The sequence below is a fragment of the Mixophyes fleayi genome, chromosome 8, assembly GCF_038048845.1.
Source record: "Mixophyes fleayi isolate aMixFle1 chromosome 8, aMixFle1.hap1, whole genome shotgun sequence".
NCBI classification, from domain to species: domain Eukaryota; kingdom Metazoa; phylum Chordata; class Amphibia; order Anura; family Limnodynastidae; genus Mixophyes; species Mixophyes fleayi.
Window position 1 is genome coordinate 132,243,043 of NC_134409.1, and position 22,140 is coordinate 132,265,182.

The 22,140-nt window shown below is 41.8% G+C and overlaps 1 protein-coding gene across 2 annotated transcripts in view; it reads left to right on the forward strand.

Annotated features, from left to right (window-relative positions):
- Positions 1-22,140, forward strand: part of COL7A1 (collagen type VII alpha 1 chain) — a 151,663-nt gene that overhangs the window by 113,258 nt on the left and 16,265 nt on the right. Inside the window, exons 77-96 of one of the 2 annotated variants that reach the window (XM_075183607.1) lie at positions 167-211; positions 349-420; positions 653-697; positions 1,059-1,121; positions 1,363-1,407; positions 5,281-5,316; positions 7,729-7,764; positions 7,894-7,920; positions 8,388-8,420; positions 9,124-9,186; positions 9,720-9,755; positions 9,850-9,930; positions 10,344-10,412; positions 10,521-10,556; positions 10,975-11,016; positions 11,159-11,203; positions 13,083-13,127; positions 13,680-13,715; positions 13,822-13,881; positions 15,301-15,426. In XM_075183607.1, coding sequence (XP_075039708.1) covers positions 167-211; positions 349-420; positions 653-697; positions 1,059-1,121; positions 1,363-1,407; positions 5,281-5,316; positions 7,729-7,764; positions 7,894-7,920; positions 8,388-8,420; positions 9,124-9,186; positions 9,720-9,755; positions 9,850-9,930; positions 10,344-10,412; positions 10,521-10,556; positions 10,975-11,016; positions 11,159-11,203; positions 13,083-13,127; positions 13,680-13,715; positions 13,822-13,881; positions 15,301-15,426 — 1,041 coding nt within the window. Of the gene's footprint in view, positions 1-166; positions 212-348; positions 421-652; positions 698-1,058; positions 1,122-1,362; positions 1,408-5,280; positions 5,317-5,501; positions 5,538-7,728; positions 7,765-7,893; positions 7,921-8,387; positions 8,421-9,123; positions 9,187-9,719; positions 9,756-9,849; positions 9,931-10,343; positions 10,413-10,520; positions 10,557-10,974; positions 11,017-11,158; positions 11,204-13,082; positions 13,128-13,679; positions 13,716-13,821; positions 13,882-15,300; positions 15,427-22,140 lie in introns of both variants that reach the window. The other variant, XM_075183606.1, reaches the window with a different exon arrangement.

Here is a 22,140-nt window from a genome sequence, read left to right on the forward strand (position 1 = left end):
GACCTAATTATATTGCTTAGCTCAGCAACACACAGACTTTGTTATACAATAATGTCAATTAGTGGGTTTAGTTGCTGTTTGCAGATCAATCTTGATTATTATCATGTTAACATGACATTGCGTTAAATGAAAATTTACGACTAATATTTATATTCCAATATTACAGGGCAAAGATGGACAGAGGGGGCCGATTGGCCCAGCAGGACCTAAGGTAATTATATTTTCACTAGAGGAAGTAAAGTATATAATAGAAAAAAAACAACAACCTAGAACCCAATACCTAAAACAATATTATCTATCTTCATGTATCCATTTATTGGTCAATACTGTATCTTCCACTCTTGTTAGGGTGAAGTTGTAGAAGTTATCGCAACCGGATTTCCTGGAGAAAGAGGACAACCGGGACCAAAGGGATCCAAGGTCAGTACTGGCTATCTTATATTTATGCCTTGTTAAAAAAAGCAAACGCATTCTTTGGATCTTCACGATATAGGATGGGAGGGCCCTTGTTTTAATAAAAAGCAGTGGTATGTCTTCTTTAATGTGGACATTGCCAGGAAATGTTACCGTGATTACTTTGTATAGTAGGTACAAGGTCAATATTTTAAATGAATGGTTAGTAACTTGTCCTTATCTCATTCTTTCTTGGCAGGGAGACACGGGAGGAGATGGAGAGAAAGGCGTCAAAGGAGATAAGGTCTGGTTGTAGTAGTAAGTCTATAGACAACCTATTCTATACCTGCTATCTCTCTCTAATAGGAGTGTTTTCTGTACATTCTAATTCATGTTTAATGAAAGTTCCGGTACTGATGAACTGTTCAAATATATAGTTTGAAATAATTTCAGGACCTTGTTGGAATCAAAGTTATTTGGGCCGTTGTCACACAGTAAATGTAATCACTGCATTCAATATATTTTTATTGTTTTGAAGAAACATCCATTCAACTTTCTTCTTCAACCTTTCTATTATTTTAATATGTCTTTCATGGGTTTGTTGGTCCATATGCCAAACCAGTTTGGGAAGTTTAATCTGATTTTTGTCATTCTTTTATTTTCAGGGTGTAAATGGTCCGAAAGGAGACAGAGGTGACGCCGGTGATAAGGGCAGAGATGGATCTCCGGTGAGTATCTTGAAATGTTGTTCTCAGATTTCTACACAGAAATGTCCCATTATTTGGAAACACTTTGACATGGAAAAGAATTATGTTATGAGTTTTATATATTCAGTGCAATATCTGGTACAACATACTTGAAGTTGCATCTCATTCCGGGAGTTGGTAGTTTCCATCACTGAAGTACAATAAATGTAGTTATTCAGGATTTACAATATGTGTATCTCAACTAAGGATATTTTCCTTCTAGGGGGTCCCAGGAGAGAGAGGGCTGGCAGGGCCCGAAGGAAAGCCGGTACGTACGTGGTGGGATGGGTATCTTCAGATTCAATGTCCCCATCTCTGGTGTTAGATCCTTCAAACAACGTAATATTTCTACCTGACCATCATTTCCATCAAACGTCTTCTATGTTTACAGATAATGTTTCCCTTTTCACTGACCAATTTAACTGAAATCTTACCCCTTGCATGACATAAACCACTTATTACATCAAACAATTATACTCTTTACATCAACTAGCCAGTACTACCAAGCAAGCCATCCGTATAACCAATCTACTTCTGACATCCAAACCGACCCCTTCCATTAGATCAGTGGTCAGGGAACAGGGGTAAATTACCCGAAATGGGGTAAAAATTAAACTCCTGGGAGTAATGCTGCCGATTCACATGCTGTCAGTTGGATTGTAGACCCCTTTAAATGTGAAATTGCTGTTGTACCAGAAGAGCCTCAAGGGTTGGCAGAGGCACTTCTTGAGCTGCAATGCTATAATGAAGCACGTATTGCATTTGAAAACAAAGCAGATCTGTCATATTTTTGGATGTCAACAGCTGCAAAGGCATCATAATTGCACACGAGGAGGCAGTCAAAAAGTTGCTGCCTTTTGCAATAACCTACCTTTGCGAACAAGGATTTTCCACTCTAACGAACATAAAAACAAAGCAGAGAAAGCGATTGGACGCTGAAGACTGTATCTAAATTGCTCTGACATCAAAATGCCCCAATATTGATGCTCTCGTATCAAAGATGAAGCAACATCATTTCTCCAAAACCTGAAGTTTTGAAGTTGAAGCTTTCAATAAAATGTTGAATTCCAATAATTAATAATATATGATTTCCTTCCTTTCAAATAAAAGGGGTAACGTCCGCGCATCTAAATATATTTGGCGGTAAAAAGTAAAAAAAAGTTCCCTGACCCCTGCATTAGATCATCCACCATTTTCTCCAAATAATCCAACCCTGTCATCGATCCCTTGCTTCCATACAAACAACCACTCGTTTCCCCATACAGCCAAACAATTTACCTAAAAATCCAATCTACTGTTTTCCCCGAATCTACAGTTTCCACCAATCCATGTAATACTCTTTCTTTTTTCCAATCTACACCTTTCACTAGACAATTCACTAATTTCACCAAATAAAGTTGGGTACACACTACAGAATTTTTCCACCAACTTTTTATGCCGAGCGATTTTACATGCGATTGATGGTCCGATCGCTCAGTCCATGGACTGCATACACACTAGCCTTGTTTTAGATGATAAAGGGAGGAGCGGATGTTCCTTTAGCAACTTTTTACAGCCATGTTGTCGTGAGCAATGATTGCAATTTCGTACACACTGAAGCAACATCGGTCGGAAGTTTATACACACTACACAACGGAAACGAGATTGGAACAAAAATATTTAACGGTACGACCAACCAATTGAGGCGACAATCGTCTATTTGGGCAGACTTTCGACTACACACACGGACCCGACTTTTGAAGGAGCGGTCGTATGTCAGCTGGTTGAGCCGATTATTGGACGAAAACCCTGTAGTGTGTACCCAGCTTAAGCCGCCTATTTCACTAATCCATCTCATATTCAAATAAACGTTTTCTTGAAAGCGTAAACTTTCACCAAGCGATCCACCTCTTCAACCAATCTATCTCTCTTGCCCAAATGAATCCATTTACATTAGACAGTCCACTCTGTTGAACATACCCAATTAACTAATGGGACCTAGAGGTCTAATTTATAACAAGAAAATGCTTTGGAGAAGATAATCGTTTGATAGCAAAATGACACCAATATTTTCTGACCAAGGAGTTAGATTTATCAAACGATCTAAAAAGTATAAGTGGAGGTGTTGCCCATAGCAACCATTCAGATTCTAGCGATCATTTATCCAGTGCATTCTAGAACACAATACCTAGGATCTGATTGGCTCCTACGGGCAACACCTCCACTTTTCCTATTTAGAAGGATTGATAAAGCTAAGCCTTTATTGCATCTTTGCCGACTACTGTAAATTTATTATTGCAAATAGTTGCCAATATCTGCATTATATCTAATCATATTTTGCATTATTATTGTACATTAGTCACTAATAAGTTTATATAAATAATAAGTAATATAAATAATAAACGCAACAGCCAACCAGGTGACGACATGGCACTGATCTCTGAATATCTTGTGTTATGTATATAATATAGTTATTTCTTATAATGCCAGAATATTATATTTATTGGAGTTGAGCACATATCCCATAGGATGATTTACAATATTGGGATAAGAATATTATTTATAATGTACATTTGTACTATGTCTAAATGTATTTGTCATTTTGTTACAAAAAAACAAGCCTTTTAAAAGAAAATTCTGTTTAGAAACAACATTTGAAAAGACCAGTTTGCAAATGTTTCCACTTGTGTGTAATAGTTGGAATAGGTGGTATTACATCCACGAGAAAAGTTATTTTATATAATTACAATGTCTTGTCGACATTAGACAATAAAACACGTGTTTGTCGCATCTTGCTAAGGTCTCTCTTTAATATATAAACTGTATATATTACTATATTTATTTGATTTATTTTTAAGCCTGTTTTGGTTTGTATATGCCCAGACAAGATGACAATGTTTCGGCCTGCTATAATGTAAGCATTTCTTCTAGCAATACTTAAAGACTAATTCCACCCCAAAAAAATAACATATAGAATTAAGATAATATAGCTGTGATTTGGTGGGTTCCCGATGAATATTACGGTTCTGTGCAGACGATCCTCCCTACTGCTTGGTAGACGTTTTTTCAGCTGGGTTGTCGAAGCCCCTCCCCATTTGCATTAAGCTCACAGAGGAGGGGCGTAGACAACAAAGCTGCCTGTTTGAATCCAGCCAGTGTTACCAGGGAAGAGGATCTCCTGCACTGGACCTTACAGGCATCGGAGGACCCGTTAAATCAGAATATACCTGGAGCACAGGTAAGTGAGATTTTGTTTTAACTTATTTAACACATTCAGGTGTTACAAAACCTAAATTTAAGTGGTATCTGTCACTACCTACCTCCTGTAGAACCCCTACTCTCTGTATTTGTTCCACTATCTTTGAGGTGGGGTTATCAGATCTGATATGTAAATCCAACTCACCCTAAGCCTCCATTGGAATTACGTAACAAGTGCTGCATCTCTGTGTAGTAATGCCATAGTTGCCTACTCTCCCCGAATGTCCGGGAGACTCCCGAATTTTTAGAAGCTATCCCGGACTCCCGGGAGAGCAGGGCAACCTCCCGAATCCTGCCTGCTTCGTTGGTGAAGGGGGTGGGGCTAATCACGTCATCCCGGCCTCGCCCTCTGCTCTAATAGGCCGAAATTGGTATTGTATAGCAGTGGGTGGGGCCTGATGATGCGATTTGCATGGCACCGCCCCCAAGGCTCTGCCAACTTTGGAGATCTCACGGAGGGGTAATCTCCATAGTTGGCAAGTATGAGTAATCCCTGCATTGCATGTGATGGAATTGCAGTGCCGATGATGATTTATATGACTGATCTAGTAAGCCTGCAGGAAGGCGGCTGGAGAATTCAAAAGTTGTTTTAAATAACCTTTATAGATGGATTCCCCCAACCGATCCAATGCTGCCAGTTTGGATACCTGTCCAAAGTTGTCCTTTCTGCTCTCCAGTAATGCCTTATAAATTCAGTCATTTTTGGGGTGGGAACCCTTCTTTAACATGGGGTGGAATAAAAAAAAAAGAATTAAGAATAAATAAAAGATCAGTTTCCCCTTATTACTTGAAATTGTACAAGTAAATACAAAACGTTTCTGGCCCCCCACCCCCCATGTTGGAGACGTGGATAAAGAGCTGTGACCTGTATGATGTCTTCTTGTTTTGTGTCCATTCCCAATAGGGCGAGAAGGGCACTAGTGGGCTGGCTGGCCCAGCTGTAAGTAAACCCTCTTCTTGGCCACCGTGAGTTTGGGCCCTTGGGTGTTCTCGCCCTTGCAATGGCTTAGATTGCTTTCTCCGGCCTGCTCATGTGCTCTCCTCTCTTGCACGGGCACGTTAAAAGGTTGATCTGGGTTCTTGGTGGCTCCCACTAACGATTCGGCTTAAATTAAATATCCGCAGGGCATGCCAGGCTTCCCCGGAGTTCTCGGCCGACCGGTAGGTGCCGCTCTTTGTCTAATTATTCTGCTTCATCTGCATGTGGCATGTGTATAAGTTGTAAGAGCTTCTTAAACAAGAGGTTGGCACAATGAGGCCAAACTATACTTCACACTGCTTGTCATTAGTATCATCCACATTGTGTAAGTGACAAATATATTATTAAGAGCATTTATCATCAAATAGTGTTTTTATTTAATACAGTATATAATATAAACTTTAACTTTTTATTACAGCATACTTTATATATTGTAGGATAGAATAGTCTTTGGTGTACTGCCGAAAGTATCATTGATAGTAATAGCAACATTTACCCCTGTATAAATATATACAAGAATACAAAAGAAATATTTGTTTTAATGACCCCCTTCTCAATTTGCGTTGGAAGCTTTGTAAACTTCAGAGAGGGATTCTTCACTTGTAACGTTTTTATTAGCATTTCCTCATTTATGGGGGGAGGAGCCACGGCTGCATATATTTTTAATGAAATATTAAAAAAAAATGTTCAGGTTGAAAAACAAAATCTGACAGATATCACGTTGAATTTAACATCCATATATTCGTTAGCAGTGGTAAGTAACGTTGATGTCTAAATGTGCCTCAGAGAATATAAGGTGCAATTCATTTTAAAGTACATTAAGAGATATTTCTAAGTTGGTCTGGTTAGAAACACCAAATTGAGAATAAGCGACCAAAAATTAGTGATTTAAAGAGCACACACAGTGATGTCATTGGTTCCCAGGGAATACAGTCTCTTTGCGATTACTTGATTTGAGAACCACTAGATTAAATCACCCAAATGTAACTTTATTCAGAACATTTTGAATTGCACCTTTAGTTCTACTGTATATAATATGCATCTATAATAAAAGTATTCTACAGCTACACTGGTACCACATTGTATGGCTGTATGGCAATTATATCCTTCACTGTGACAGATATTGGTGTATGGTAATTACATATAATGATAGATATCCATCAAAACTTCACAACATTCCAAGTGACCAATTTTGGACTCAACACTGATTATTCTGTGAGAGCTATCTGAATAAAGACTTTTATTAATGTATGACAGATATCCTGATCATATGAACCAATATGACAGATGTCTTCATGGTATCATCAATACATTCTAACAATTTGGCAGATATTCTGATTTACAACATAACATTTCTCCTGATTGTGTGACCAAATACATGGGTACAGTCTGGAAGTAATTTCAGTTGCGTGGTCAACAAATGTGAAACAGCCAACTGGCTTGACTTAGACTAGACATGCTCAGGCTCGGTTCCCCAAGAACTGAACATACCCGAACTTAGCAGATCCGAGTACCGAGCCTGCCGCTCGCCCTCGGAATTGAAAGCGAGGCAAAACGTCATAGTTACGTTGTCGGATCTTACGAGTTTTGGATCTCTTTTTAAGATCCAAAATAACAGGAGGGAACTGCTATGTGCCAATGTGTCCTAGATGTGCTAGGAACTGCCGTGTGTTTGTGTCATTGCTCTGTCGCTTACCATCCAGCCAGGTCGCTGCAGTATTTTTCCGAAAGAGTATGAAAATAATATTGTGATCTGTGAGGTGGTCAAAATTGACTGCAAATGACTTGAAATTAGTGTTATCGAGGTTAATAATAATGTAGGAACAAAAAAAGTGCAAAATTATGTGATTTTTAGCATATTTTAGGATTTTTTTCTACAAAATCCAAAACCAAAACACACGAGGGTGGTTTTGCCAAAACCAAAACACGAAGCTAATCCAGATCCAAAACCAAAACCAGTTCACGGGGGTCAGTGAGCATCTCTAACTTAGACCAAAAGTGTCTCGACAACCACCAGTGGTGGCTGAGAAATATTAAAATCCAACTAAATTTTAATTATTTCTGGCTGAAAGTGCAGTCAGCTAGTGACCCCTGTTCATTATGGAGTGGTTGAAAGCCATATCTGTCCAATTTGTAAAGTATCATTAGCCTGTCACTAGCGCTAAAGCCTAAAATATGAATCTTGATGTCTATGTTGGGATCTTTATTCTGGCAGTAAGACCAATACATCGATGCAATGTGGTATGCGTTAAGCCTATTTAAGCACTATACAATATAATAATAATATATTGGTCAGCATTTGGCCAATAAATTAATACTAACAGGTCATGTGCAGCCATTGTAGTCCAGTAATTGTTCATTATACTTTTCCAGGGTAACCCAGGAGAGCCGGGACAACAGGGTCCAGCCGTAAGTATTTACGACTGTTTTTCCATAAACTCTCCCAGCCAATACACAACGTATCCTTCTATAGTGTAATCATATAGGTGACAACTGATTATGACTGTATCCAAACTCATTTATCATGTTTTCTTATAGGGTATCCAAGGACCTCCAGGAATAAAGGTATGTAACAATTAGAAAGAGAGCAGGACAAGAACTACCAATTATACATCAACTAAGCCAGTAGGTGGTAAGAGTCACAATATATGACACGGATGTAACTTTAAAGGGTTGTAATTTCTATGAAGTAGGTGTAATAATTAAGCAAGATGTACAGTATCTAGTATCGTTATCCTGTACTTTGTTGTATTTGTTATGGAAAATACTTTTTCGTTTGTATTCTGTATTGACTGTGGCTGCTGTGCTATTTTTTTTTGCTTTTGACATGTGGGAAAAAAGATAAAAACAAATTATATAAAGAACAGATAGACAGACTATGCCGATTTAGATGATTGTAACGTATACCAGTATGTAGGTTCCACTTTGATAACAAGGCTATTGTTTATTTGCCCAGATCGTATAATTTTCGTTCTTTTTTTTTCTTTGTTTAGCCTTGTACATAAATAATATTGATGATATTGTGTTTGTAGGGCAATCAAGGAGATCCGGGACCCAGCGTAAGGGTGAGTTATGTCTCACTATAAGCTTGAAATTATATCTTTCTGTGCACAACTAAAGCCGTAAAGGATAGTACTTTTTTTTTACCTGACATCCCTGGACCTAACAGAACTGCGGGTCGGGGAATTCTTTTTATTAGAAGAAGTTTTGATAAGAATTAACACCAAGCAGTTTGCGTTAGAACAGCCGCTATTTGTCGACTCGCATGCAAAAAACCAGTGCAGCGCCGGCGGATGGGTGAAATCTCACCAACCGCGAGGGTCTCTGTCCGCAGCCGGGCAGGTCTGCTAGTTGGGAGGAAGGAGGATCTTCGGTAAAAAAAAAGTCTATTTTCTTACTGGGCATAAACATTTTTCATTAGAAAATACCCTTCAGTGTTCTCAACTTGATTTGTAGCAAAGACACAGTTATACACCAGAATCCAGTCTTCCCTCTAAGCTAAGCAAACTGGAAAACAAAGAGTTAAAGTGTGGCGTCACAATGGAACTTGGAACGCATGAGGTTTTCCAGCTGGATATGCGCTAGCGTTCAAAACACTCAAACCGCTCTGTGCTCCACGCGTTTCACAACATAAACCTAAGTAGACTATTTAAACTATGTCCCGTGATATTTTGACTTTACGGAATCATGGTTTTCTAAAGTGAATGGAGGTTATAATCCCTCACAATGTATAATCTACAAGTGTGATCCTTTCGTTCTTTTTTGTAGGGATTACCTGGCCCACAGGGCATCGTTGGACCCCCTGGTCCTCCCGGGCCCCCTGGATTGTTGGTAAGGCCTGGCGTACATCAGACTGTGATCATGTTTTGCTCAGCTGCATATTCAGACTAATAAAACCTTAGGCAGTGGTTTATAAATTAATTAAAATGAAAAAGAACCTGTCGCCTACACACGGGAAGGCAGACATTTTTTGTATAGAACCAGTTTTCAATTAACTAGGAACTAATGACATCGCTGAGACATGAGGTTCTATCTACCTCATGCCTCAGTGATGTCACTAGTTCGTATTAATATTAATAATGACTCGGCTCCAAAAAATAGCTGCCTCCACTGTGTGTAGCCAACAAGTGCGCCTTAATGTAAGATGCAGGAGATGGGGGTTACATGGAATTATTCAGGGCAGATGATTGGGGTATTTAGGATAGTTATTAAAAGTACTCAGCAGGTGGGTAAGTGACCCAGTTTCTCTTATCTACTGGTCGGAAAAAATGATCCTACTTTAATGTAGACACAAAGTTTGTATGTTGAAAGAACAAGATCACATGAGTTACTAATGGCATGTAATTCTATGTTTCCACCACTAGGGACCACAAGGACCTCCTGGCGCTCCGGGCTTAGTGGTATGTTCTGAGGCTGGTCGCCCCCCATAATTCAACAGCTCACAGGCTCTCTGCTGTAGGAACGTTACATGATGTTGTTTTGTCCTTGTTCCAGGGTGAACCAGGAAAAAATGGCAGAGATGGAAGAGATGGCATAGCCGGCAAGGACGGAGAGCTTGGGTTTCCAGGAAAGATGGTAATGGGTCTATGAAGAATATCTCTCTATCTCAGGCAATATGGCAGCTTCCTGAGCTTATGTTATCGACTTTGCTTAAAACGTAACAGAATAATACAATAAAAATGAAGACAAAATACTTTACACATAAAAGACACAGATGTTAGCCATGCTCAGGGGTTTGGCTGGACAGATTAAGCAGTAGGGTCTGCCCAATCTGGTTGTACTGATCAGGCAGGGTCAAAATCTTGTCAGCTGATGGCTGCATCTCTATAGGTTGGGCCTGACCTCTGTACAACCAGATTGTACCATTTGGCCTTCCATGATTAACTACAGATCCAGTCATTTGGTGATGGACACAAATGGCTGGTTTGCAATTTGTCTGCCCAGCTTTGCACTTAAATTGAGCTAATATTATTATTATTTTATTTTAGGGTGTTTCAGGTCCTCCTGGTCCTGTCGGAATTAAAGGAGAATCTGGGGAACCCGGCACTCCTGGAGAAGTGAGTAACCTAATCTGTTGACTAAAATAATTTAACTTTGATCACAATCATGTCATTTTGTTTATGTTATTATGTTATATAAATCTTTGTCATTTGTTATATTTTTAGTTTGTTGCTGGATCTCCTGGACCAAAAGGAGAGAAGGTAAGGATCCGCTAGGTATGGTAGGAAACTGCGTTGATACATTGTAGCGATATACAAAGTCTTCATAGAATGTTGTTGTTTCAGCAATTCCTGTTCAGAGTCAACTCCCTTCCATTATACATAACATATTTCCTGGTCTCAGGGATGTTTTTAGGTAGGGAGCGCAATGCAGACCTTTGTTAAAGAGAACAACACTTATTTTTAACATTGTACCTCCCTTTTCATTCCACATGTCTGAACAATAATTACTTAATTAACATGTAGAAAACATGTAGAAAACGCAAATATATATATAAACTGTGTTTTTCAGAAATCTATTATAATCTAATCTATTATCTATAGATATCTATATGTTTGTATCTGTTTTGCCAGATTTAATAATTGTGTCTCTTGTCACCTTTTATATTTCCTATATTAGGGTGCTTCTGGAGACCAAGCAGGCAAATTAGTGGGTGAACCGGTAGGTCTATCATCATTAAGGTTTTTATTGGTTCAGAGATAGATTCTTTTCTCTTTATATAGTTATGGTAACCGCGCTCTGTAATGACTGTATCAGTGGTAATACTTAGTAATAAGGAGTAATGCGTTGTGTTATGTTTCAGGGTGAAAAGGGAGACAGAGGCTTGCAGGGTGGTCGTGGAGATAAGGTAATTATAGACAACTGGAGGTAACAATTCCATAGTGGTCTAATCTTATATATAGCTGAATGTCGTTGGGAAACAGGGAACATATTTTATCTCATTCCCCCCGCGGGATATCATTGTATTTCATGTTATTAGATAGCAGTCACACCTGTCAAGTATTGACAACAGGGAGAAACATCTGTAAAACATATCCCACGTTCAGTGTAAATAATGTAGTATCATATTGTTCATTGACATTGAGTTACTGTATACACATAACGGCTATCAAAGCACAAGTATGGCTAATAGCGCTGTGTTATACTGAGCATAGAAGATGTGACTCATATGATAACTTTTGTTATACTTTCCATATGTATTTTTGTTTTATATTATTTATAGTTATTTTCTAAACTCTAAAATCAATAGTTACTAATAACAATCACACTTTTATATGTAAAATGCTGGACGTTGAGATACTTCACATTCTAGTTACTCTTTCTAAGTAGCTGAGTGCAAAACTTTTGATTTTTATCATCCACTTCCTGCAAAAAGTGGCTAAACGGGCTTCAATAGTATTACTGACTGGAAGTCTACTGTATAGCACTTGTCCTTCCCCAATCAAAACTTAACTACATTAATAGATCCAAATAAGTGACCGTAGACCAATTTCCAACATGTGTGTGTGTATATACATATATATATATATATATATATATATATATATATATATATAATGAGACATAACAAGAACAGAATGAACTGATGTGTACAAGAACTAGAGATGCCCGGGCTCCGTTTTCTGAAAACCGAACCCACCAGTACTTAGGGGATCCGCGTCCTCGAATCTGAATCAAGGCAAAACGTCATTGTTGCGTTGTCGGATCTCGCGGATTTTGGATTCCATAAGTACCCCTCCCCCGGGAGATCCAGCACCGTTGCTCACACAGAAACAGGAGGGGTAGCAGTGTTCTTGTCACTCTCCAGTCTCCAGTGACATTGCTCAGTGCCATTGCTCACACAGAAACAGTAGGTGTAGCAGTGTTCTTGTCACTCTCCAGTCTCCAGTGACATTGCTCAGTGCCATTGCTTACACAGAAACAGGAGGGGTAGCAGTGTTCTTGTCACTTGACAAAAGTTGACTGTAAATTAATGTTATTGAGGTTAATGATAATGTAGGAACAAAAAAAAGAAACAAATTATGTGATTTTAGAAAAAAAATAGGGATCCAAAACCAAATCAAGCGAGGGCGGTTTTGCCAAAACCAAAATCAAAACACGGAGTTAATCCACAACCAAAACCAAAACACGAGGGTCAGTGAACATCTCTAACAAGAACATGACTTATTTTTAAGGAAGGAGGTGAGGAGGGTGTCTTGGAGAATAGGGTATTTGAGAGAGTGACAGTCTTAGGTTGAGGGAAAGGCTTTTGGGAGATAGATCTCTCCATCATGCATACACCAGAGAGGAGGATCAAAGGTTAGAGATGGGGGGCTGAAACCTGATCTCAACGAAGATCCCGGGGTGAGGGGGGTAATCCTAAAACTTTTATATATATCTTTGTGAAAGTTTTTAGTAGCTTTTTATATAAACCAACTTGTATTTGAAGCCCTTTATGTTCCTAAAATAGTCATCCAACACCTAATATGATGTAAGGGGGAAAAAACAAAAGAGATAATACTATAATAAAACATGTGTTTAGTTTTTCATGATTTTTTAGACAGCTCGTCACATGTTCAAAATGCATAAAATCTAAGGAGCTGAGTCGCAGAGCTGTAGCGGCTCATTTAACATCCACAGTAAATCTTATGAGCAGTTTGGAATACATACACTTGAGGCGTTTATAAACAGTACTACTAGTTTTAATGGTTGCAGATGAACATGAACTCACTTACTTTTGCCACTAGGGGGAACCAGGGAAAAAAGGAGACATCGGAGATCCAGGAGAAGACGTAAGTTACTTCTATTGGGTATGACCAGTGCTGACTTATCCCGAACAGCTGTGGGGACTGCATGCTACCGGTTGCAGAGGGTGTTAATGGTATTTTCGTGTTGATATTGTCAATAAACAAGTATATTTTGCTTTAAAGGATTTGTAACCGTTAGACTGATGCAACATTAACTCCAGCCTATAGACATGTTCATTAGTTATTAAACCATTAATTTTTGTTAGCACTGTCTATTATTCTTTGATCCTGGGTCAGAATTTATAGCCTCATTGTTGGCATGTTAAATTATAGCTTAAGCGGTTCAGGAGATTAATGAGAGCGAATATTTGATTTCCTGGGGTGAGATTTTTGCTATTTAAACTGAATAAACCTAATGCATACGTGCAAATGTATTTTGGGAACTAAAATCTGTGCAATCTTGTAGACCGCTTGTGTATATGGTTTAGTAAATGGAAATATCCAGGTCATGTGACACTGGGGCATTACGGGACATAGTTTTTGAAACAGAAATGTCATGAAGCTACGTAGTGAAGAAATGTATGTGTTTTCTTGCAGGGGTCTAAGGGTCCCTCTGGAAATAAAGGAGATAAAGTAAGTTGTGGATGTTTATGAAACCTGACTGGTCCCTGGATGCTCCGCACTGGGGAACGTTGTGTATGGGGTCAGACACGTTTCTTACAAGCTTCTACATTTTCAGGGTGAAACAGGCATCGGATTGCCAGGACCTGCGGGACAGACAGGACCTCAAGGTTTGAAGGTAATTTAATATATATTTGGGTATTACAAATTCAGGTTTTGTTAATGTAAATAGGCAGGGCCCTCTTAAGACCATCTTGGGCCCCCGGGCACAGCAGTGCACCGGGGCCCCTATATATACCAAAAAAAATAATGATTATATATATGGGCCCTGCAGCCCGTCGGAGGAAGCAAAAAAAAAAAAAACCCGGAAAAAGAAAAGAAGAAAATACTTACCGTGCTGTCAGCTGGCGATCCGGCTCCCTCCCTGGTCTCCTCCTCCGTCGCGCTCTGCAATGGATGTCGGGCGGGCGTGATGACGTCACGCCCGACATGCACTGCGAGCGCAACGGAGGAGGAGACCAGGGAGGGAGCCGGATCGCCAGCTGACAGCACGGTAAGTATTTTCTTCTTTTCTTTTTCCAGGTTTTTTTTTTTTTTTGGCTTCCTCCGACGGGCCCCCCTGGGCTGCAGGGCCCCCGGGCACCTGCCCATTGAGCCCTATGGGAAAGACGGCCCTGTAAATAGGAAGTGTTGTCTATCTCGGTGGTAGTCAACATATCGATGTCGAGTACACCGACAATACTTACCCCAACATGAGGACTCAGATGGGCTCATTCCTGACGATCAGCGATGACGACTGCTCTTCAAAGCGACTTCAACCAATCACTATCAAGTAACAAGCTGGCTCCACTTCATGACGTCATTCACCATGGTGAACAAAGCAGTTTGAATATGTGGCCAAAGACATTAGTAGCAATAATGGGTAGAAATATTTATTCCAGCTTCTGTTGGCTCCTTAACGGGTCACGGTTACTGGGATTTCCTGCGCATTGATCACTGGGATTATTTTTCTGTTAGTCACTGACTGAAGGGAACCGCCATCTAGCCATGAAATGCATTTTTGATTAGTGCAAGTGCGTCTAGCTTTCTGCCGGGACGCATAGGTTTACAGAGCGGGATGGCCGCATTTCCGGAAGAAGAGCGATTTGCGCAGGTGATGATAAAAGAGGGGGGTGAGAAGACGTTCCTGTATGCAGTAGGGGCAAAGGAGCAACGCGTTTCGCAGACCTGTGCTGGAACGAGATTTCAGCTTGCGGAGTGAGAATATTGTGATGAGATATGAGGGGTGGAGGGGAGCTTTTTCAGGGCCTTCCGTGCTAAAGATTTTCCGCCTCTGCGCTTATTGAGGTGCACGTCTGGCATGTGGAATCATCTTGCCAGTGCGGGGAGTAGGCATAGTGCTGCGCCAAACAGACCATAAAGGCGCACTGGTGCAAAACCATGGGGTAACCTCCACTCTATGCAAGGAAAGTAGCACAAAGAGAGATAAGAGGCAGAGAAAGTAGTCTAAAATTAATTATAATTAAGTCGTTATGTGGTTTGAACATTTTTCTCACTTCATACAAAAGCCGGTTAATTAACGAGACCGTTCTTTCAGGGTGACGTAGGATTGCCTGGGCCCCCCGGCCCCCCTGGTCTGCAGGGCATTGGGGGCGTCCCTGGACAGCCAGGGGCAAGAGGAGAACCTGGACAGCTTGGACCCTCTGGCCCACCTGGAGAGAGGGTAAGATTATCCGAAAAATTATAACTTGTAATCATAACATGATTCACTTGCGCACTTCTGCATGGAAAAAAAAGTGAATCACAAAAATGTTTTAATATTAAGGAAACATCATAACAAAACATTAAGTAGAATCATTGTTTTCTAATAAATGAAATCTCGTGAGAACATGTACAGTATATTGAGATTTATGACATTGTAATTTGATAAATTCAAACAGAACAAACATCAAAATATGTTTCTTTTGAAATACAATATAAAATTGATATTTTTTCAAATTTATTTACTGCACAAAATGCAGATAGCTATATTACACCTATCCCCTTTAGTAGAACTGGGGGTATATTTACAAAACTGCGGGTTTGAGAAAGTGAAGATGTTGTCTATAGCAGCCAATCAGATTCTAGTTAACATTTATTTAGTACATTCTACGAAATGACAGCTAGAACCTGTGTCACTCACCGGACCGTGAGTGCCTCTTCCCGGACATTTAGGAACCGTGGCCGTCCACCATCCTGAGGGTCTGCGCATGCGCAGCCCTTTTCTATACTTCAGTGTATACCCCTTTAACTTAATTGGCAGATCAGGCAACCTCCCTATATTAAGCACCTGTGGTCACTACCACGTTGCCTGATCTTGGAGTCTCATTCCTCATGAGCCTCTGAAGGTGTTCCTGTATTACTTGTGTATTCAGTGCTGCTGATTCCTGTGGTTTCCAAACCACTTCTACTACTGTGGTTCCATACCACTTCTACCATCAACTGTATCATCATGACTGTTTGCTGATTCCTATCCGCTGCCTCCGTGCACTACAGTCTTCTACACCACTTCAACGTTATTTTATATCAATGTGACTGTTTGCTCATTGCTATCCGCTGCCTCCGTGCACTCCAGCTTTTACCTCACTCACCTGCTTCTCATCAAGTCTGTTTGCTGATTTCTATCCGCTGCCTCCGTGCACTACAGTCTCCTGCTTGCAACTCGCCTGTGTTCAACATCGTGACTGCCAGCTGACTACTATCCGCTGCCTCTGTGCACTACAGTCTCCTGCTTGCAACTCGCCTGTGTTCAACATCGTGACTGCCAGCTGACTACTATCCGCTGCCTCTGTGCACTACAGTCTCCTGCTTGCAACTCGCCTGTGTTCAACATCGTGACTGCCAGCTGATTACTATCCGCTGCCTCCGTGCACTCCACTCTCATCTCATCTTTGCTGTGACTTCCTCGAGACTGCCGCTTTTCATTACCATCTGCTACACTTCGTGATCTATAGCTCCTGCCCTGCGCTGCACTCCTGTTTCCCATCGCTGTTGGTTCCTGTGGTTGCTACTGGTTACCTCCGTGTGCTGCTGAGTCCTGCCGCTGTGGTCAGCGCTATCGTCCATCTCCTGCTGATCCACTCTCCACGCCTTCACGTGTTCCACTGGTCTCTACCCTCCTGTCAGCATTGGATTTGTATCTCTTCTACTACCCTCTGCTGGATCATCTCCATTCTCCTGGGTTTCCTATGAGTCCAGTTCCACGTGTTGCTGACTCCTGTGGGTTCGTGTCCCTGTCGGTCTACTCACCTGTGCGCTGCACCTGCTAGACCGCTGCTTCACCTATCCAGGGACTTCCTATCCAGTCGGCCTCCAGCCGCTCAGGTACCGCTGCAATCCCATCTGACTGCTACTGCTGAACCACGGTATGCATACTTCTCATTGACTGTGCTGTGTATTGCATATCTTGCTGGACTGTGTTTGGTTCTCTCTGGAGTCTGCTATCCGCTGAGTCTATTGCCATCATTGACTGTGTTATCATTGTGCTGGACTACTTCAAGAGACTTTCTAGATTGCAGACCCGATCAGTCATTTACATATATATATATCTATATTGTGCATATTACTGTGGATCGTGTATAAGGTGCCTGTGTATATCCTGTGTTGCAGTCTTCCCCCGTGCACCTCCTCACATATATATATTCAGTGGTACAACTTGCTGATGTCAGACCACTGATCCCTGTTTCCGGTATCACCTGTTCCATTATCCTCTCACATAGCAGTGGTACAACTTGCTACCGCAGACCACTGACTACTTGGATACCTCCACTCGGATTCCATTCCTTCACTCAGACAGCGGTACAACTTGCTACCCGCAGACCGCTGACTCTCATCACCTCCTTGTTTCTGTTGGACATTCCTCCTCACTATAGCAGTGGTACAACTTGCTATCGCAGACCACTGACTACCTTCACGTGTCCTTGTCCATACAGTTCCTTGTGTATCATTACCTCATTATTACCAGTGTTGCTAGTCATAGACTTTCCTGAGCATCTCATCGGCCATCATTTCATGTTCCGTGATCACCCAGCTACCAGAGTACCCGATTACCATCTACATTGCTCTGGTAAGCCTACCATCTGGTGATCCCTGGGTAAAGACTCCTAGTGCCCGTGACAGTAAGATCAGGCCATGACAGACCCAGATGTGGAACCTACCGCCAAAGAGATGCTGCAACATCTGGTTAGCCGTGTGGAGCAACAGGATGCCCGCCAACAGCTGTTACTTCAGTGTTATCAGTCATTAACCTCCCAAGGAACATCTGGACAGACTGTGACAGCTACTACTGAAGCTCCTGTGCTTTCCTCCGTTTCCCCATTGCCATCCCAGGTGTCTATAGCTTCCACGCTTCACCTGCCTACTCCGTCAAAGTACGATGGAGACCCCAAAACTTGTAGGGGTTTCCTTAACCAATGTTCAGTCCATTTTGAGCTCCAACCTCAAAATTTTTCTACCCATCGTTCCAGAGTGGCCTATCTTATCTCTTTGTTTTCAGGACAAGCCCTGGCTTGGGCCTCCCCTCTGTGGGAGAGGAACGATCCAATATTACAAGATAGTGCCAAATTCATTTCTACATTCCGAAGTGTGTTCGATGAACCAGGTCGTGTGACCTCCGCTGCTTCCAGCATCCTCCGTCTGCGACAAGGATCTCATACTGTAGGCCAGTACGTCATTCAATTTAGGATCTTAGCCTCTGAACTTCAGTGGAACACTGAAGCCCTAGTTGCCGCCTTCTGGCAGGGGCTTTCCGATAAAATTAAAGATGCACTGACTACCCAAGAGCTTCCTTCGTCACTTGAAGATTTGATCTCTCTATGCCATCGTGTTGATATGAGATTTCGTGAAAGAGAGGCTGAGAAAACGACTTCTGCTAAAGCACCTTTTCGCTCTAACCCTCAATTTCGTCCAGTGTCACCCGCTGTGATTCCCATGGAGATTGGACGTTCCAAGTTATCTTCTGAGGAGAGGAAACGAAGAGTCAAGAATAGACTCTGTATCTATTGTGCTGATTCCACTCATGTCCTCAGCTCCTGCCCTAAGAGATCGGGAAATGCCAGGCCCTAACTAGTTCTGGAGAGGTGAAGTTAGGGTCCCTGGAGTCCTCTCCATCGTCTATGAAATCTAAAGTCTGCGCTTTTGATGTGACTATTTCCTTTGCTACCAAAACCTTTGAGTCACAGGCATTGATTGATTCCGGAGCAGCAGGAAATTTTATTTCCAAATCGTTAGTTAATCAATGGTCTCTACCAATGATTACCTTAAAAACTCCCATTACTGTGACGGCTATCGATGGATCACGTCTCATCAACGGTCTCATCACCCAGAGTACGTCTCCAGTAACCCTTCAGATTGGTGCTCTGCATCATGAAGAGATATCGTTTTTAATTCTTCCTGTTACGACAAGTCCGATTGTCCTAGGCCTTCCATGGCTTCAGTGTCACTCTCCCCAGATTGACTGGCGCACCCCTCAAGTCACGTCTTGGGGGCCTGAATGTCACCATCATTGCCTTTCCCAAGTCATTCCTCTCAAGGTACAGCAAGCTTCCATCTCAGCTATTTCACCGGGACTCCCCCCTCAATATGCTTCATTTACCGATGTTTTTGATAAAGCTCAGTCTGAACGTCTTCCTCCTCATCGTTCTTGGGATTGTCCGATTGATCTTCTTCCTGGCAAGACTCCTCCCAGAGGCCGGGTCTATCCACTCTCGTTACCTGAAACTCAAGCGACATCTGAATATATACGGGAGAACCTCCAGCGTGGGTTCATTCGACCTTCCACCTCGCCCGCTGGAGCTGGGTTCTTCTTTGTCAAAAAGAAGGATGGATCATTACGCCCTTGTATAGATTTTCGTGGACTCAATGCCATTACTATCAAGAACCGGTATCCCATTCCGTTGATCACTGAGCTATTTGACCGCATCAAGGGAGCCCGTATTTTTACTAAGTTGGATCTTCGTGGTGCTTACAATTTAATCAGAATCCGTTCCGGTGACGAATGGAAGACGGCGTTTAACACCAGAGACGGGCATTACGAATATCTGGTAATGCCTTTCGGGCTATGTAATGCCCCCGCTGTTTTTCAGGGCTTCATTAATGAGATTTTTCGGGACTTATTATATGTATGTGTCGTCGTCTACCTGGACGACATATTGATTTTTTCACAGGACCTGCCTTCTCACCACCAACATGTGGCAGAAGTCCTCTCCAGGCTACGGAAAAATTCATTGTTCTGTAAATTAGAAAAATGTTCATTCGAATTACCCCAGATTCCATTCTTGGGGTATATTGTTTCCGGAGTTGGTCTGAAGATGGATCCTGACAAAGTAAATGCTGTACTACATTGGCCCCAGCCAACTACTCTTCGTGCCATCCAGCGTTTTTTAGGTTTTGCCAATTACTATAGACGCTTCATTCAAGATTTTTCTTCCATTGCATCTCCTATTGTGGCCCTGACTCGTAAAGGGGCTAATCCTAAGCAATGGTCTACTGAGGCTATTCAAGCCTTTCAAACATTAAAAGAGTCCTTCTCTTCGGCTCCAATCCTTCGTCAGCCTGATGTGACACTCCCTTTTTTCCTAGAAGTAGATGCCTCTAATGTGGGCTTAGGAGCTATTCTCTCCCAACGCTCGGAACAGCAAAAATTCCACCCTTGTGCCTTCTATTCTCGGGGTCTCCTACCCGCAGAGAAGAATTATACCATCGGAGACAAGGAATTACTGGCTATCAAAGCCGCATTAGAGGAATGGAGATACTTGTTGGAGGGAGCTCGCCATCCGGTGACGATCTTCACGGATCATAAGAACTTGTCATATCTCCAGTCTGCCCAATGCTTGAACCCTCGTCAAGCAAGATGGTCTCTTTTCTTTTCCCGTTTTGAATTAATAATTACCTTCAAACCAGCTGCCAAGAACAAAAAAGCTGATGCCTTATCTAGAGCCTTTGCTACGTCCTCTGATATAGAAGAGGTTTCCAACCATACCATTCTAGACCCCAAATGTATCTCACTGGCTGCTTCATCCACCAAAACGCTACCATTTGGGAAGACCCTCGTGCCTTCTACTCTAAGGAGGAAAATCCTTTCGTGGTTCCATGCCTCTCGTTTTTCTGGACACGCCGGTGAACACAAGACTTTTGAGATCCTCTCTCGAAGTTACTGGTGGCCTTCAATGAGGAGAGACGTCAAAGAGTTCATTGCTTCCTGTGAATTATGTTCGCAATTCAAATCTTCCCGCAGAACCCCAGCAGGGTTGCTGCGACCACTACCCATTCCGTCCAAACCATGGACCCATATTAGTATGGATTTCGTTACTGACTTACCACCTAGTAAGAACCATAACACTATTTGGGTGGTAGTGGACAGATTTTCGAAGATGGCTCATTTCATCCCTCTGTCTGGTTTGCCTTCCTCGTCTATCCTGGCTGAACATTTCATTAAAGAGATCTTCCGTATCCATGGATGTCCATCTGAGATTGTGTCTGATAGAGGAGTACAATTCGTGTCCAGATTCTGGCGAGCCCTTTGTAAAACCTTGGGCATACGATTAGCACTCTCATCTTCTTACCATCCACAATCCAATGGACAAACCGAACGTGTCAATCAAGATCTTGAGACTTTTATAAGGATATTTTCATCAGCCAATCAAGACAACTGGGTAGAGTTACTCCCTTGGGCTGAGTTCGCCCATAACAACATGTACCATGAGTCATCATCCAAAACTCCATTCTTTGTGGTCTACGGTCACCATCCGTCTTTTCCGGAATTTCCTGCCCTCCCGCCCACCCAAGTTCCTGCGGTGGAGACTGTTTGTCAGACCTTTAAAAATATCTGGTCTCAGGTTAGAACCTGTTTAAAGAAGACATCTGTCAAATATAAATCTTTCGCTGATAAGAAGAGGCGGGCTATTCCACCACTAAAAATTGGAGATCGTGTCTGGTTATCCACAAAAAATATTCGTTTGAAGGTTCCATCCATGAAATTCGCCCCTCGTTTTATTGGTCCATATAGGATCATTCAAGTTATCAATCCAGTATGTGTGAAACTCCTTCTTCCTAAGAGTCTTCGGATTTCTAATGCCTTCCATGTATCTTTGCTCAAACCTCTTATTATCAACCGTTTTTCAACTCCTCCCTCAGCTCCGCAGCCAGTTCAAGTCCATCAGGAGGAGGATTTTGAGATTACCGAGGTACTAGATGCAAAAATTTCGCGAGGAGTCCTCCACTTCCTCGTTCATTGGAAGGGCTTTGGTCCTGAGGAGCGCTCTTGGATCAAAGCTGAAGATCTTAATGCTCCTGCCCTTTTGAAGAAGTTTTACTCCAAAAATCCGGACAAGCCCGGTTCCAGGCGTTCTGTGCCCACCTTTAAAAGGGGGGGTACTGTCACTCACCGGACCATGAGTGC